The sequence below is a fragment of the Melospiza melodia genome, chromosome 20 (genome assembly GCF_035770615.1).
Source record: "Melospiza melodia melodia isolate bMelMel2 chromosome 20, bMelMel2.pri, whole genome shotgun sequence".
Lineage (NCBI taxonomy): Eukaryota > Metazoa > Chordata > Aves > Passeriformes > Passerellidae > Melospiza > Melospiza melodia.
In genome coordinates this window covers 10,900,291-10,918,811 of record NC_086213.1, presented here as the reverse complement: position 1 = coordinate 10,918,811, position 18,521 = coordinate 10,900,291, and the positions used below count along the sequence as shown (strand labels likewise).

The following is an 18,521-nucleotide window of genomic DNA, read 5'->3' as shown; positions in this document are numbered from 1 at the left end:
TAAACTGAAGATAACTGTTGGATTTTGTTGTTCCAGAGCAAGGAGCTGAAGCTCACCCATGGCACAGATTTTACCGAGGCGTTTGCTCCTGGGAAGCCTTGGAAATCCCGTCAGGTTTTAAAGATAACCAATAAACCTGATCAGCTGGAGAGGAAAGGGAGCTTCCTTGGAGATGGTCAGCATTTCTCACAGCAGACTGAGAGTTCTGTCTCATTCACAAGCAGCTTTGAAAAGAAATTAAACCCAGCTCTTCTGGAAAAGCCCTTCATTAAAACTGTCAGGGCCACCTTGTTTGAGCACAATGTGCAGAAGCACAGCGTTGTGGCTGAGCATTCTGGGGCTGATCCTGCGCCAAAAAGGAGCCAGGAGCCCGAGGCAAAGCAGGACCTGGGGCTTTCAGGGCACAGCAGACACTCGTGGATGGGAGAAGGGGAGGAAAGCACCACTGCAAAGGAGCATCACAAGCAGCCTGATCCATCAAAACATCCAGCACATGTAGAGAAAAGTCCAAAACCAGCTTCCTCAAGTGAAGACAAGAAAATGAGTCCGAGTATTGTCTTAGAAAAATCTTTGGTTGAGAAGAGTGATAAACCCTCTCCCAAAAATGCAGAAGATTCTCAAATTTACCAAAGAATAGAGCCCAGGTATGAAATCTTTCAGACTTGTGGTGAAAGGGCTCTTAGTGAAGCCATCACAATGGCTCCTGAGAAAAAGGCCATGACACTCAGAACTAGAAAATCATCTGTGAAAGAGAATAAAACTGATGAGGACGTTGTACCTATAGGGCAGTCTGTTAAGACAAGTAGTCACACTCTTTACTTGAAAGAAGATAATGTTACTTCAGAAGCCAGAGAGGCAAAAGTTCTCACAAGCAAGGCTGTGTTGAGAGAACCTGCTGGTTTTCTCTCCAGTGAATGCACTTTACCTGAACAGAAAAGAGACTCTGATAAAACTGATCCTGAGCCACTATTCATAACTGAGAAGATACCTTACTCCACAAACAAAAGTAAAGGTTTGGGAATGAGTGAGAAAGTCAGCAAGCTACATGCTGAAATTAAAGGTGATAAGAGTGAAGTGTCTTCTGTAGATAAATCAGAGAGGATTAATGTTGTGAAATGCTCTTCTGAGAAAAGGAGTTTCAGGGCAGGTGGGACAGACATCCATGAATTCCGAACCAACTTGGATCGTGAAGTGACTTCCACAAGTGTCAATAAACACGGGGCTCAGACTTCAGTGCTGGCAAGTGGGCATTATTTTAAATCTTCCAGTAGCCCTGATACAAAAGGACTGAATGTTACTAAAGAGGAATCTGGGGCCTTTGGGTTGAGGAAAAGTCTGGACTTCAATTGCAAAGAGCAAGACTTCAACTTGGCTTGTACAGAAAACAACGAGAAACTCCGAGGAGCAGATCCAGAAGAGAAAGTCAGGAGAAGCAGAAGTAGCGTTTCTGACTTGAAGATTTCTGAAAGGTGGAGGAGGAGGACCTTGCCTCAGGAGTCACTCAAGGTGGAAGAAGTTGTGTGGCTCAATCCTGAAAATATCAAGAAGCTGAGCCGGACAGATTCATTGCAATTGAATGAAAATTTACTTAAAAAGAGAAGCAAAAATATCAAAGATGGGGTGGAGGGGAGTGAGGCTAACCAAGCTGTTCTTGGCAGTCCTGATGATTACACAAAACATCAGAGTTCTGTCTTTGAGCCAAAGGCAACTTATTTTGCAGTGACTTATCAGATTCCTGGTATCAAAAAAGAGAAAAGCTTTGTTGGTGCTCCCAGTGCAAGTGAAATTAATACGGTTTCTAGTTCAAGTGACACAGCAGCAATTAATCTGGACCCTGTTTTTCCTGGAAGGTCCAAACCTTTATTGCAGCAACCAAATAAAAATGTGACAAGTTCAACTTGTAGAGAAGACTCCTGGGAAGCACGTATTAGCAAGGATTGGGTCAAAGAAGATGAAAAAGATGCCGTTTTCTCCAAAAATGTTGCATTTGGTAATTTTCATGTGTCTAGGAAAGATAACCAACAGCATCACGAAAAAGGTCTGGATCATTCTAAAGAGAAAATTATAGATGTTGATGCTTTGCTGTTAAAACAGGATCAACAGGCTGATCTCAAGAGTGGCAGAAGGAAAATCTCCTCTTACCACGAGCCCCGATCCCCACCACGTTCTGCACAGGTGTGTAAGGACAGCGAGCTGGGCCACCAGAAAAGGAGTGACAATAATTCTGGTCTGCCTGGGAGGAAGGCTGAGGATGGGTACAGATCCCAAATTCTCGATATTGACGCGCTTATGGCAGAATATAAAGAAGAATCAGCAAAGGCCAGTAAAGTTCAGGAGAAGCTTTCTGAAGATCTCGGCTCACTGAGTTGGGAGAGATCAAAGAACAAAAGAAATGTGTCGGAGAGGATGACTCTTACCTACAGCTGGAATGAGTGGAAGAGTGGATCAGACCACTATTCAGTTAATAACAAACCAGGTGAACGTGCAGAAGAGCAGCATAGGCCAGAAAAACTAATCCTAAATGAGAAGAGCAAAGAGAAACTGGAACTACGGAGCCCTGAATTTGATAAGCAGAAGTCCAAAGACAGAAAGGTCAGCCCTCCTTACTGGGGAAACCCCAGCAGCATTTTCCCAGAGAAGTTTGTAAATTCACCTGTGGAATTTGCTAGGAAGAAAACATTCATTGTTGATGAGGACGAGGAGGTGAACTTAACCTCCAGAAACCAGGGTGCAAAATTTGTAATTGAAAAGGTACAGCCCATAAATGCAGTGAGTACAGAGCAGAGGCTGGAAGTCAATCTGGCCTCCAAGCTGTCCCTAAAGGCTGATGATGGGCTCTTGCAGAAGAAGTTGGTGACAAAAGAACAATTCATGGAGGTGTCTCCAGAGGGCGATTGGAGCAAAAACATCGTGAGGAGCTCTACACTAAGAAGCAGAGACAGCTCAAGTAAAATGTGTGAGGGTGACTCTTTCAAAAGCAGGGCTGACTGGAAGGGGTACATGTCTGGGTTTGGGACTGTCCCCGCGGATCTCAGGCGATCCTACTCGGAGAAATGCCGCCAAGGGAGGGACAGCCTGCCCCTCGTGCAGGATCTGAGGGCAAGGAAGGACCTGCATCGATCCAGGCCAAGCTTCCCCTTGGAAAGTGTGGATAACTCGTGGAAACACAAGGTGGCAGCTCAGTCAGAGCCATTCTTCCATGAGGATAAAAAGGTATTTTCAAATGGTAGCCAAGTGTGTCATGTAACTGAACTTTTCTTTATTAAGTGTTTTGCTGTGTCCTTGCAGCACTTCTCAGCACTCTGCAGCAAGGCAGCAGATCCAGACTTTTCACTGGAGTTCATTTCTTTTTGGGTTCTCTTTTCTTGAGCAGCAGCTATTGCACTAGATGACCTCATTGCTTCAAGTCTAGAAATACTTATTGGTGTTTTTGTGGAGAGCTTGAAAAAGCTTTAAAAAGTGTGCTTATTATTTTTGTAATGCTGTGAACCTGGGAGGTCAAATTGTTAACTCTGCAATTTTATATTTACTTGAAAAGAAGTAATTTGGGTTTATTTTACGAGTTGTCAGCAGTGATCTTTTTGGACCTCTCTTTGTTTTTTGTCTTTATCGGAAAGAAGCAAATTTTATTTTTATTTTTAATGGGTGAATGGCCTCCATTTGTCTGTGAAACTCCACTGCTTTCCTGCCCGGGGTGAAAGGCAAGAGATTCCCTTCATACAGTGACATGTGAATGAAATCCAGAGGTTGGATTTAGTTGGAAAAGACCTTAATGGTCCTATAATTTTATGATTAAAGTGTAAGATGTTCATGACTATAATGTTTTTCCATTTTGTGTTTTCAGCTTTGAGTTTCCTCTGGTTTTGTTTTTTTTTCCCCAAAAGGCATTTTATATATATATAAAATATGTATATATGTATGTGAATATGCATGTATACTTAATCACATTCATAACTGTATTTTACAGGCTCCCAGGAAAGAGTGGAGCAAGCAGAGCTCAGACAAAACAGAGGGAACAGACTTTTCCTCAGTGTCTGCACAGAGGAGCCACCACAGTTTCTACAAGGAGAAGAGATCAGATTTTGGTTTGGTATGTGACCCTGGAGGATGATTTGGGGTGGGATCAGGGAGCTGCAGCTCTGTTTTCCTTTTTGCAAAGGGCTGTGCTAGAAGGATGAGTCTGCCAAGCAGAGAAGCATTTGCTGGGGGTTGAATTGGTGAGGCTCCCCTCCCTGGGATCCCACCCCAGTGCTCCCTGCCAAAGCTTCCAACACCAAGCCTCAGCCTTGCAGCTTGTTCAGTTTGCTTTCTGAGTGAGGAATTTCCATCCTGAACTCAAGATGGCTCTAGAGCATTACGGTTTTTGTTGTTTTCTCAGCTTGTGCAGACAAATAGAAGTGTGTCTCTGAGAAATGATGGGTTTAATTGTCTTTCTGTCAGCAGCACACAGAGAAGTGTTTCTGGGAAAGATCACAGCTGACATTTTGGGTGGTTTGATTTTTCTCTAACACACAAATTGTTGAGGTGAATTCCTGCTTGATGTTGTTGGGTGCTGTTCTCCTCAGTTTCAGAATATCCTGACTTTAACCCTCAGAAATTTTATGTTGTGAAATAGCATCCTACATCCAACTGTTGTTCTGAAATAAGAAACAACGGTCTGGATGTTCCAAAAGATGGGCAATAAATGAAATATCAACGTTTTCTGAGGGAAGTAAAGGATTTGGAAAGTGGAGACTGAAGGATGTGGTCCCAAGGTCACACCTCCCCTGTCCTGTCTCTGCCAGCACACTCTGCAGTGAGGTGCTGCTCTGCCCTGTTCTGTCATGGCTCACTCTGCTCTTTGCAGCTCTTTAGCAGAGAACACACAAAGACATAAAAAAGAAAAGAAACTCAGTGGTTTCTTTCCTTCTCGCAAAGAAAAAGAGACCACCTAAACCTATAAGGATTTTATAAACAAATTTCCTAATTGGAGTTTTGAAAGTGGGCTCAGATTGTTCTTCAGTTCTGGTCTTTAAGCTTCATGGAAGGTATCCAAGGGCTGATGTCCCTTTTTCTTTCTCATTCTTAGCATGGTTCATCTTGGGGAATCTGGGTTATTGACAGAATGGGCATTTATCCAACCCCTAAAAGTTATGTGCTATCAGCTTATAGTGCAAATATATAAAGGTGGTGTTGGCCAGGTAGGAAAAGTGGGACAGAAGTAGTGCTGGGATAACTGAACTGTGCTCAGATAAATACAGCTGTTTTCTCCAACTTCATTGTTGTTTGGGAGGTTACTCAGGATAATCCTTCAGCTTCACCAAGTGTAGCCTGAGACAGGAAGGGAAGGTTGGAAAGGGAGACTCAACTCCATGAAAAGAGAAAGCTGACCTGTGTGGAATTCAGGAGGATCCAAGTGCTTTGCTCCTTTGTGTTGCTTTGGAAAGGCTCCTTGGGCTGTGATTGTTGTGCTGGGGAACCAAAGGGCAGCCTGCTCCTCCTGGGTGTAAAGTGTGAGTGAGTGCATGGAAAGGGCTTTGACTGCATTTGGAAGGTGGAAAACACAACACTGATCTTTTCCAAAGCCTCACAGAGGTACTGCAGAGGATTATGTAAAACCAAACCGTTTCTTCTGCACCAAGGTTATGGCTTTGTTTTCCTTGGAGAGCACAGAGATTTTGGGTGCGGAGCCGCAGTTCCCAGTTCTGTCAGCACGTTCCAACACTCCCCTCTGCTGGAGACACATCCGAGCTGTGTGAGCTGGGCAGACACGAGGGGTCAGGAAAGAGCCACGGGAGCCACCGTTGAATCCCCTATTTCCCAGAAACCCTAATGCAGTCTGTATTTCCCTTGAAAGGGAGATTAGATGGAAATGTGGCATCCTGCTGCTGTTTGCTTTGAGCAGTTTCTGGTCTGTGTGGTTGGGACGTTTCTTATTTTTCCTTGTGGCTTAGTGACAGAATATATTCTCCAGTCCACATTGCTGGTCAGTGAGGGTATATTGGTATTGTTTTGGTGAGACTGAGTGGTCAAAGTGACAAGTCTTGTTGTAGAATAAACAATTCTTTTTGGTTCACATTCACCACTAAAGCAGTGAAGAACTGATATTGATAGCCTTTTATATTTGCCAAATGAGTTTGCAGAATCAATTTGTTGCACTATTCCACATCTGTCTGTGATAGTAAACAACTGCTTGAATGGCATTTTCCAGGACAGCTGATGAGGTAGGTTCTTATGGATATAGACAATTCCAAATGGAAGCAAGGTTCAGTAGTATAATTTACCTCTGGAGAAGTCATTTATTTGTGATTATATTCCAGAGAATCTGCTTGTAATTAGGCTTTTAGAACATTACATAGGATGACTTTGAAATCAACCGTTGCAAAATACTGAAGTGGTAATATGGGATTGGTGTTTGAAATTGCAAAGGATGGTACTTTGGAGATTTAACACTCATCTAGATCACACTGTTCAGCTGTTTTAAGTTTGTATTGATTAAAAAACAAAGGAAGGCTTTTATAAAGATTTTAGCATCACTGCTAGACTGTTGTCATCTGTGGTTTAACTATGGCTGGTATTTCCCTCTCTTTTAGCCCTGCTGCATCACAGAGTAGATATAAAAATTTAGTTTTGTGCTTTGGACAGTGAGGGATTTCTCTCACTGTTTCATCTGCAAATCTCAGAGCCTGGGCCTTGTAGGGATCTTTTCCTTTGGGCCTGGAATGCAGGTGAAGGGACAGGTGTGAGCCCTGAGCAATCAGACCCTCTCTGGGCTGGTACCTGTGGTTGGATGTGGGGCTGTTCCCTCTCAGAGCCCCACCTGCCCTTCCAGGGGCAGCCACAGAGCTCAGGAGGCGCTTCCATAAATTGTGTGATGCCATCAGAGCTGACGTTCAGTCACAAGCCCGGATTCCTGATTGAGTCATCCAGGCTGATAACAGTGTTGGGAATGAAAACCTGAGGAATGTGTGCTGGGACTCATCCTCCAAATAAAGGAACTGCATCCGTGCTGTGGGGCTGGAGGAATTGCACCTTCAGATGGAAATGGAGCAGCTGTAGTGCTGCTTTGGGGAGTTAGAACAGAGCACTGCTACTAGAACTGGTGTAGGAGTTATTTTGAAGTCTCTCAACATATTATTTATTTATTTTATATTAAAGTCTGGGGTTTTTTTGTCATTTAGGGAGGAAAATCTCTCTAATGGTCTCCATAGAAAGATGCATTTATATGAGACTGAGATGTGTGGGTGGAGAAGGATTTGTTGAAGAAAATCATGAGCTGACTCCTAAAATATCTTGGAAATGAAGTGCAAGGGAGAGAAGATAAATATTTTATAAACATGTGCAGATGAATTTATGGTTTGGCTTGTCACAGTTCACCAGTTGTTTTCAGTTCTGCCCATGACAGGTCTGTCTCCTGCCCACTGAAAACCACACCTTCTCTTTTTCTGCATTGTATAAAGCCTCTGATACTGGAGCTTCGTTTCTTCTGAACCCCATCTTGAGTTGTTCTGCTACCCCAAAAACTGACGCAACCTGGAAGAAAATCAAAATACTTTGGTTGAACTGTACAGGAATTCATAGGTGATGATTAGAAAAGTGAGAGGTAGTTTTCTTGAAGTATCAAAATTTCAATGAGCATCTTGGAGGCTGTTTTGTGTCCTCTCAACCTTGTCCCTCCCTGGGAAGGGTGAGAGCTGGAGCAGTGCTGGGAGGGGACAGGCTGCCCTCCTTGGATAGGCTCCTGTCACTTATCTTTCCTTTTCCTATCAAAAACGGATGTAAGTAAAAATGAAACAGTGTTACAATTCCCATTTTTGCTCTTCACAAACCACCCACTGCTGATGTCCAACAACTCCACCACTCTCTATTTTAGACCCAGCCCGAGGAGGACGACCCGGGGGTGGGTAAAGCTCTGCCTGGGCTTTCTTCCTTTTTTGGCAGTTTTCGTTCCCTGGGAACATTCCAGGGCTGTATAAAAAGTTACTTGGTTGTGTCTATTTCTTCTCCTTCACAAAAGGCATTTTTATATTGAAAGAACATAAAAACAGCAGCTCCTCTTGTTACATGTGTGGGTTTTTGTCTTTTCCTGCACATCACCCAAAACAAGGTCAGCGAGCGGCCCCGCCGCCGTTCAGAGCGTTTCATAACTGAGGGGTTTTAGAGCTTCCCTTTCCTCCTGCAGGGCCTTTGCTGCAAAACCCAAAGTCCTGTCACTAATTCCACTCCAGATTACGGAGCTGGGAGCAGTGGGCTGCTCAATAACAAGTGGTTAAGTCACGTGCTGTGTGCGACTGCTCCTGAGGAGCCCCAGCTCCTGGTGGTGGTGGTGGTGGTGACGTGGGGCCAGACACACTCAGAACATTATTACATTATTCATGCTGCTTTTAATTGCTCCACTCTGCTTTTAACTGGTGCTGGAGGCGGGGAGAGCCCGGGAGCTGCCTGCAGCAGGGATGGGTTGGCGTTAACTCGGAGCTGTGGAAAATGGAGTATTATTACTGTCCACGTCTGCTGAAGTTCCTGCAGTATCTGTGGGTAAGTGTGCTCCCAGAGCTGGCTGTTTCCACTCTTTTCAGAAATCCTGGGAGTGCTCCTATGTGCTGGAGCTTTCCTCAGCAGTTCCTTTTTGAGTACTAACATGAAACTCAGGATTTGTTTTGGGTGAGAAAGGCTGTTTTATTTCTAATACTCCAAACTGTCGGCTACCCGAATGTGCCTTGGAAAACCCTTTCAGGAATTGACATTTCTTCCTTGTTTATGCAGAACCATGGGAGTTGTGGTTTAGTTTAGTGTGTGTTAGGAATATTCATCCCTCTTTGTGTAAAAGCTCTGCCTGGCTCTGGGGTTGCTGCCCCAGAACCCTCCTGCCCTGCTGCTGGTACAGGCACTGCTATTCCAGGAAAACAGCTTTAGGAATGTGTCATTTTACAGTTCCTTTCTTGTTTTTAATTTGACTCTTCATGGCTTTCGATGTCTCAGTGAGCACTTCCTCTTCCAACACTCCTCAGGGCTGTCTGTCACGAAAAGCTCTTTTTAGCAGGCTCTGACTGTGCTGCCCTGCCAGCTTTGCACAGGGGCTGCTGTGTGTCTGAAACTTTCACATTTATAAAACATGAATTTCAGCTGAAAAGCCTTTATGAATAAATACTGTACTGCTTTGAACTAATTAATGTTTTAATTTCTCCCGTACTCATCAAAGATCAGGTTTCATTTGCTTGTTGTAGTTTGCATTGATCTTCATTTTTTCAGCTGTCAATTCAGCGTGTGATCAGCACCAGACCTTTTCATGTTAGCTGTTTGCTGCTACGTTTTAAAACTGTAGCAAAGAGTTTCCTTCTCTCATTTGGAGTTTTGCAATCCTTGCCTGTATGTCCTTTGATCAGCTGTGAGGTGAGATTGCCCACAGTGAATTTCTTGCAGCTGGGAGGGAAAATTGTGCTTGAAGAACTGGGGATTTTATTGAAAACCTTTTCCTGCTGGAGGCTGTAGTAGCATAGAACATGGAAGTGCTTGGACATTAATTCAGGTTTTTTTTTATTTGACCAGATGCATTTTTAAGAGAAAAGCCTCCTTTAAATTGCAAACTAAAAAATTAGTCATTAGTGCAAGCAGGGGATGGATGTTTTTCATGGTTTGTCAGTGTGAGAAATGTGAAAGAGCTCTGTCCCTGCTCTTGCTTTGACATGGGATTTTCCATAAGGCCAGGGGGAAAATCCCAAACCCAACCCAAACTTTGGATCAGTCCAGAAGGTGCCTGGGATGGTGGGCTCCGGTATTGTGCAGTTCTAGGCTGTAACAGAGCAGAATGTTGTATTTTTCTGGGTGTATATTCTCTTTTAGGGGCCCTGGAGCATTCCTTACTCACTTTCATTCATGCACACTTCCTGATTTACTGCAAGAAAATATTAGAATGACAGCTCTGATATTCATGACGTTAAAAAAAGAAATTTAAGGGACATGCACAATTGTGCCTTCTGTCACTTTCTGTGCTGCTGTTGCAGCTGGAGGCTACTGAGGAGATACTTATCTGTTCTCTCTACTTACAGTCAGGAGTAACCAGAGATGCTGGGGTTGGTTGTCAAGTGTTATTTAATCTGTCTTGGGGAGCTAAGATGCTTTATTCATTAGGCAGACATACCTGAAGAAGCTACAACTCTTAATTAAAAAATACTATAACAAAAATCTGCTTTTAAAGGGGGAACTGTTGGGTTCCCTCTGCTGTGCTGTGTCTTTGCTTTACTCTGCAGTGGTGGAGTTGTGGGACATCACTCAGCGCCAGCTCTTTGCTAATTCCTTGCTGATTGCTCTCCTGATCTCTGGGCAGGATGTGTCTGGCTGTGACAAACAGCATTTTCTGAGCACAGCAGGCTCTGTGGTCTGCCCCAGCCCGTGTGCAATGCTGTGACCACCACACATCTGTGTCCTGTGGGTGGGTGACACCTCTGGGTTTCTGAGAAATGTCTTTCTGTCCAGCGAAACATTTTTTTTCCCCACAGCTTGTCTACATTTGAGTATTTTCCATTGTGCATGGGGTATCCACCACCAGATACCAGCTGGTGAGGAGCTCTGCTGCAGTTGGCCCAGGACATCTTTAGGTCTGGCTTGCCCTGTAGGTGCAACTCTGTGGTCTTGCATCAGTCACAGGGTCAGACTGGTCACGCCAGGTGTGCAGCCACAGCTCTGGGCTTTCCTGTTCCAATGCCCTTTGTCCAAGAACCAGGGTTTTTTGGCTTCCTGATGAACACAACCTCTACTGAACTGCTTTGGTGGTTCTTATTAGTTGTCAGCAATTCTTTCTCTGGTTCACTGCTCAGTTTTGGCTTTCTGGAATGGATGTGGTGGTGGATCTCCTGCCCATGATGGTACCAGTCCTGATGGACTGGGGTTTTTTTTTTCCCCCAATCTGGCACTTGTCATTTTTCAAACAGCAAAGAAATGCTAATCCTGAAAGCACTCAAAGCAAATGCTTGTTTTAAATAAAACGTTCCTCTGCAGCACTGTGATGGTTTAAAAAGATCTTTATTGATAGTCATGAACTGAACAATTGCAAAATCAAAAGAAAATTGGGGGTTTTAAGGAAGAAATAAGATTTACAGTTTGTTTTGACAAGAATTTGGTTGCTGCCTTTAAAGAGTAGTTTTGATGTGTTTTGTCAGGTGACTCTGAAGGAAGCAGCAGCTGGTTAATAACCACTGTCCTGACGTGTCAGTGTGAGAGGAGGTGGGTTGGTGATGGAAGGAAACTGAAATTATTGTGTGGAGCCACTGAGGATGCTCATCCTGCTCTGAGGGGGGGTTATCCCTGCTCTCAGGGGTGTTATCCCTGCTCTCAGGGGTGTTATCCCTGCTCTCAGGGGTGTTATCCCTGCTCTGAAGGGGGCTATCCCTGCTCTCAAGGGGGTTATCCCTGCTCTCAGGGGTGTTATCCCTGCTCTGAAGGGGGTTATCCCTGCTCTCAAGGGGGCTATCCCTGCTCTCAAGGGGGCTATCCCTGCTCTCAAGGGGTTATCCCTGCTCTCAAGGGGTTATCCCTGCTCTCAAGGGGCTATCCCTGCTCTCAAGGGGGCTATCCCTGCTCTCAAGGGGGCTATCCCTGCTCTCAAGGGGGCTATCCCTGCTCTCAAGGGGTGTTATCCCTGCTCTCAGGGGTGTTATCCCTGCTCTCAAGGGGGTTATCCCTGCTCTCAAGGGGCTATCCCTGCTCTCAGGGGTGTTATCCCTGCTCTCAAAGGGGGCTATCCCTGCTCTCAAAGGGGGCTATCCCTGCTCTCAAGGGGGCTATCCCTGCTCTCAAGGGGGCTATCCCTGCTCTCAGAGGTGTTATCCCTGCTCTCAGAGGTGTTATCCCTGCTCTCAGGGGTGTTATCCCTGCTCTCAAGGGGTTATCCCTGCTCTCAAGGGGTGTTATCCCTGCTCTCAGGGGGGCTATCCCTGCTCTCAGGGGGGCTATCCCTGCTCTCAGGGGGGCTATCCCTGCTCTCAAGGGGGCTATCCCTGCTCTCAAGGGGCTATCCCTGCTCTCAAGGGGTGTTATCCCTGCTCTCAAGGGGGTTATCCCTGCTCTAAGGGGGTTATCCCTGCTCTGATGGAGGAAGGGGCTCTGTGCAGATGTGCTGTGCCTTCCTTCTCTCTGCACTTCTGGAGTGGACTGTGCTGCTCTTCCCTTGTAGGATTTGCTTTTGGTGGTGGGGATGTTTCTTCCAAAGAGGTAAAACCCCCTCCCACCCAGGTGTGAGCTGTCCTGGTGCCAGCAGGAGCAGATAACCCGGGCTACCTCTCTGGGTAAATGACGCCCTTGCACAGGAAAATCTGGAAAGGCATTTCCCCAATTCCCAGCTGCTGCTGTAGCAGAGGAGTTGTGGTGTGTGTGGCATTGCTGAGAGCAGGCAGACAGGTCAGCCTGGCTGAGGAGCCCCATTCCCAGTGGGAACACGAGGGAGTGCTGTTCCACCACGCAGTGCTGCTGGCCCACGGCCACATCCCTGCTCCCAGCCCAGGGACACGTGCTCAGGGCACAGCAGTTTGTTCTAATGAGGTGTGGCATTAAGTTTAATTTACCATAAAATGCTCACATGGAATAGCACATTCTAGGTTGGCTTGTTTTGCATTAAGGGTTTCATTGAGTAAGATGTAATCATTTCTAGACCTGGTCATTTTTTTGTAGTGACTGTGTTGTTCCAGGTTCAGAGCAGCTGGAATTGAGGCGACTGTGCCTGTCCTCACTCCTCTTATTTTAAATCTGGAATTGTGAATATATTTCTGAAAAGCTCTTCCTTGTGAGGTGGTGAGGCCCTGGCACAGATTGCCCAGAAAAGCTGGGGCTGCCCCATCCCTGGAAGAGTCCAGGGCCAGGTTGGACAGGGCTTGGGGCAACCTGGGATAGTGGAAGGGATGATCTTTAAGGTCCTTTCCAACCCAAACCATTCTGTAACAAGAGAATTGTTAAACCTCATTTACACACACAAAGCAGAGGTAACTTCACTGCCTCCCTCGTAATATTTTGACCTAAAGTTGTTTTGACTCAGTTCCTGCTTTCCCAAGCTGTTGTCCGTGTTGCTGATGCTGGGAGACAGCCAAGTTCCCACTATTGTTCCTGTCCCTTCAGCAGTGGTGAGCTGTTCATGCAGCCAGTGAGTGTTTACTGTGCTGAAAGGAAACGGGGATTTTAGGGAGCTGCTTGAGCACAGGGAAAATAGTAGAGGAGTCCTTTGTAGAGGACTTTCCTCAGGATACCACAGGATTTGTGCTGCAGGACACAGGTGTTCTTAAAGTGTAACTTCAGGGAAATCTGGAGCCTTGGAAAAATGTAGTGTTTGGTGGAGTGATTCATGGTGGAGAGCAGTAAATGCCTGGCATCTAAGGGGAGGAAAAATGGATTGAGGGCTGGGGGAATGTGAGAACATGGAGCTGTTGTGCTGGGTCTGGGAGGAGGAGGAGGCAGTAAGAGTAGAGAGACCTGGAAGTAAAGGAAAGTGTGTGCACTCAGGATTATACAGCCATCTCAAATAAATCCTCTGCTCTCATCATCAAGTGGGTTAAAATGGGTGAAGGAATTATTGTATTAACTTACAGCTGGTGTTTGGTCAATTTACTGCCATCAAGCAGTGCCTGATTCCACATGGAATGGTGATTTTTAGGGAGAAGATGGAAGAGCAGTGTTCAGACAGGCTTTGGGCAGTGTGTGATCACACCAAGAACAGCTGGAATGGGTTCAGAAGCAGCTCCTTGTTACTGATTCCACATGGAATGGTGATTTTTAGGGAGAAGATGGAAGAGTAGTGTTCAGACAGGCTTTGGGCAGTGTGTGATCACACCAGGAGCAGCTGGAATGGGTTCAGAAGCAGCTCTTTGTTACTGATCTTTGAAGAAGGAAATCCCTTGCATTATAAAAAAGAAGCTCTTCCTTCAGAGTTTTCTGTGAATTTTGTGAGTCAGATCTGAGCCCTCAGTGGTTGGAGATTTCCTGAGCACCCTCAGTGAGGAACACAAATGATCTGCCATCTCCTCAGGCAGGTGCTGTGGAGCAGGAGCAGCGTGTTCTGCTTGTTTCTGTGCACTCCACTCACCCTGCCTGCCCTGGCAGAAAAGTTCAGCAGGTGAAGGTATTTTAGACCTTGTTCTCTGCCTAAGAACTCTCTTTTGAAGATGTTTTGTGGTTATCTGTGCTTAACATGTCCATTGGATCAAGTGATGGAGCAGCAGCTGTTCCATGTTGGACTTGCCAGGAGAGCCCTGGCTCTGGCATTACTTTGTTTTCCCTCCCTGGTGTAGGAATATCCTTTGCAGACATCTTCATCCTGGATTTTTGTTTGTAGAAATTAAAAACAACCTGTAACCATCCATCTTTTGCTTGGCTTTATTCCTTTAGACATAAACAAATGTAAAGAAAATTGTTTTAGTCCTTTCCAGTGCTGTAGGAATTTCCTGTTTCTGTTTTTTCAGTTTTTCCTTCTCCATTGAGCTAGAAGGGAAGTGCTGCAGGATTATGGACATGGGCTTGCAAACAACCTCGTGTATTTTTAGCTGGTTTCCTCAGCTTTAACATTGATAGCTTTGTTTTACACTGAAACAATTCAAGGCACAAAAGCTGTGTATGTTCAGGATATTTAACTGGGCCTTGCTTAGGTTCAGGAGAAATGTAGTTTGGGGGACAAAAGAATTGGCATTTTCTGAAATACTGTTGTGCTTTAGTTGTTGCAATTATGACTGGTAGTTGCATTTAAATTGTTTAAAAACTTGGAGTAAAAATTTTATTTCACAGTTACCCTTATTTACAGATTCTTATTTGCTTATTAATTTGAAATAATGACATGCTACTGCAAAAGTGCCCAGAATCCTGGGCAGAGAAAGGATGGTTGACTTTCTGATTACAAATAAAATGGGAAAGTTCATTTTTTTGCTGATCCCATCAAGGATCACCATGGAAGTAGAATGGAAAAGTTACTCTGGCAGGTATAAACAAATACATGGAGCATTCGTTCAGTCATGAAAACTATTAATGTTTTCTTTATCACAAGGGTACTTCTGTAAGAAGAATAAGGAATGCAGATTTTTTTTTAATTTTTCATCTCTGTTTAAAACATGACTTTTTAAAGTAGCCATTGATAGGCTCTTGTATGAAATATTTTTGCACCTTTCTTTAAAAACCTCTCATATCAATGTGTGCTTGTGTAAACTTTCCCAGTATTGATGCAGAACCTGTTGCTTTCACAGCCTCTCCTTATTCACTGCTTTGAGAGGCCTCTGGGGGCTTTTAAAATTACCTAGCAGAAGGAAAAAATACGGAATTTCAGCCTCTTGTAGATGGTATGTGCAAGGGGAACACCTTTAATGCCAAGGTCTCTCTTCAAGTTGTCCAAGATTGTGAATAACCATTAATTAGAGCTGTAGCTGTGAGTGTAACTTGCTTAATTTTAGTAGAAAACGAAAGTAGGAATCAAAAACAAATATTTGGTGTAAATATTGAGATACCTGGAGTTTCGGGTTACAAAAGAGATTTCTCTGTATGGACACTGTCCAAAGTCCTTGTGTTAAAACACTCCATCCATTCCACTCTTTTTCCTTTCTCTTGTTTTTTTTTTTTTTTTTTTTTTTTTTTTTTTTTCTTTTCCCCTTTTTCTTTTGGCTGTGCAGTGCCCATCTACAGGTGAGGCTATTTGGCCATCTCAGTGAATTGCATTATTATGTCACCCTGAAAATTTTTAAAAACCTACAAAACAGAACAGCTAACACAGCCAAAGACAAAATGCCTTGTTGGTTTTAAATGTCATGGGAATTCCTGGATTGGAATAATGGAGGCAAGCTGGGGATCTGCCATGGAGCAGCTCCTCAAAGCTGTTGAGCTTTGCTCTCTCTCTGCCAGAGGTGCAGCCAAGCATTTTTACTTTAAATGAGAATTTGAAGGTGACATGGTAAAATCTTCATGATGGGGGTGTTGTATGTGAGAAATTCAGGCTGTAGTAAGGAATGCTTGCTGCTCCTTCTTGGAATGTGACAATTCCATTGGCAAAACACAGAGCACAGAGGCAAAAACAAGGAGCCCATAAAACCATGAGTTGTTTGTCATGTCTGAGGAGCCCGAGAGTAATTTAGTCTGGAGCCGTGCAAGCGAGCCCAGCCCAGTGCTGCATCTTTAAATAGTCCATGTGCCAAGCACAAGAGGTTAAATTAAGTTCTCTTACTAATGAAGCAGAGGGAGAGTTGGTGTGGAGTGCAGGGCTGGGACAGCCTTACAAGGGCAGGCTCTGCTTCTGGGGGTGTCACAAGGTGGGACTGGAGCTGCTGTGCTCCTCACAAGTGCTGAGTGCTGCTGTTTGTAGGTGGGATTATGGCTCACAGAAAACCCTTTGATTAATTAATGCTAATTGCTAATTGGAGTGATGGTGGGAGGGGGGGGATAGGAGGAGCCCATCAGAGAGTGAATTCCTGACTGGGGTTGCCACATGGGAAGAGCAGAAACTGTTGTCACAGTTAGTCCAGACTAAGGTTGTCCATCCTCTGTCCCATCTGCTTTGCTGGCAAAGGATCCTTCAGGGGACCCAGCTGAGGTGAAAACCACTCCCAGATGTCTTGGTGGGTCTTCAGCTGGATTTCCTTCCCCATTCCATGGTGCTGGGATGGAGCTGGTGGCAGGGGAACCCCATGGGCTGGAAGGACCCACACCCATGGAGAGGCTGCAAATCCCACCTGCCCCTCCTGGGCTCTGTGCTGTGCTCTGCTCCTTTCAGGCCTTCTTTAAATTGACCTTGCAATCCCACAGAGTCATTAACATAATTACAAGTATTTGAGAGCAGGTGAGGCTCCAAATGAGCTCTGAGAGGCTTTTGGAAAATATAATGTAACCATGGAATTTTGTTTTCTACTGAATAAGGGGAGAAACAAGGGTTGTTAGGCCTTTGTGCAGGGTTGTGGTTTGGAGCTGTAGGTGGAATAGATGTTAATAATGGAAGTACCCAGCAATGTTTGAATAACGAGGTCCCGTTTATACTGAGGTAATTAGTCATGCACTTTGGGTAGCTGTGTGTATGTGCTCTGTTTTCTGGAGCTGCAGATCCCTGACAGCCCCAGAGTGAGATAATCACTTGAATTTGTCAAGGGCAGAAGATCATCTTGTGCTGTTCTTGCTCAGGAACAAATTCTCACTCAGCCAGAACTGCTGGGCTGGGGGCCAGTTAGAGAATCCTCCCCTGTGAGGATGGTGAGGCCCTGGCACAGGGTGCCCAGAGAAGCTCTGGCTGCCCCTGGATCCCTGGAATTGTCCGAAGCCAGGTTGGATGGGGCTTGGAGCAACCTGGGATAGTGGAAGGTGCCCACAACCTCCAAGCAAAGAGCTTTAAAGCTCATCTTGTTCTACTCCCCTGCAAGTTTAGTTGAAGTGCTGGGAAAATATCTGACTATTTGAATTTGATGGTGAAGGTTCATCTGGATTGTTCTCCAAAGCATTTTGCCCTGATGTTAATTGAGGTGTAAATCTAAGCAGTAATTTAGATGCTTCAATACCCAGCAGTGTGTTCATGTGGTGCCAGAAGATCCTAAATTTAGTATTGCAGAAAGACTCAAGTCAGCAGTTTTCCAATCTTCTGAGGACAAAAATTGTATATTGGGTATAACATTCTTTTTCAGGAGAGGTATAATAAAAAAATAGAATATATTCTCTAGAGCATTTTAAGATCCTTCAAGTTCCATGCACATGTGAGGAGTCCTTGCAGCGAGCTGTAGGAACATTTTGCTCTCTGCATCCTTGGTGAAATCTGGCTCTGCCTCTCCCCCTGTTTGCCCCAGGTGAAATTCCAGATGGGGACTTAAATTTATGTTCTGCTCTGCCCATCCTGGTGAGGTGAAGGAGCTGCTGACTAACTCACATGGCAGCTCCAGGCAGAGCTCTTGGGCTGCTATTTCAGGGGCTCCTGCATCAGATGGAGCCTGAAACCCTCTGGAATGGCAGAGTGCACAATCCCTGCACTGCAGCAGGCACAGAGCTGCACTTGCAAAGGCACAGATGTTTGAAATATCACACTTAAATTTAACAGCATGAAAATGTGTACTAAGTCTTAAATTCCAGCCTTGGGTGCAGGATCTCCACAGTTCGTGAAGGATTATCTATAAGTCTGGTAGATAAATTTATTTTTTCCTATTTAAATTTTTTTTTCCTATTTAAATTTATTTTTTAATTTAAATTTATTTTAATTAAAAAATTCTAAATTTATTTTAATTCAATTTATTCTATTTAAATTATTAAATTATTTATTAAATTAATTTTAGTTAATTATTAAATATTAATTATATTTTAAATTAAAAATTAAATTTATTTAGGTTTATTTAAATTTAATTTTTTTAAATTTATTTTCTCCTATTTCTTTACAAATCTAAGAAACACCCTGCTCTTGAGGAATCTGGTCAAAACGATCTCTTTCCATTTCTGTACAAAAATAACCCTGCAACTCTTCAAGAGAAGAACTGTGTTAAGGGGGGGAAAAAGGATTTTCTCTGTTGGCTGGATTTTCTTTGATTACTGAGGGCTTTTATAAAGCTGCTAATTTGCAA

The 18,521-nt window shown here is 44.3% G+C and overlaps 1 protein-coding gene across 3 annotated transcripts in view; it reads left to right on the top strand.

The window, feature by feature from the left end:
• Positions 1 to 18,521, top strand: part of KIAA1671 (KIAA1671 ortholog) — a 66,568-nt gene that overhangs the window by 24,338 nt on the left and 23,709 nt on the right. For 2 of the 3 annotated variants that reach the window (XM_063172826.1, XM_063172827.1), the window contains 2 exons: positions 37 to 3,213; positions 3,968 to 4,090. In XM_063172826.1, coding sequence (XP_063028896.1) covers positions 37 to 3,213; positions 3,968 to 4,090 — 3,300 coding nt within the window. Of the gene's footprint in view, positions 1 to 36; positions 3,214 to 3,967; positions 4,091 to 8,300; positions 8,515 to 18,521 lie in introns of those variants that run through there. The other variant, XM_063172829.1, reaches the window with a different exon arrangement.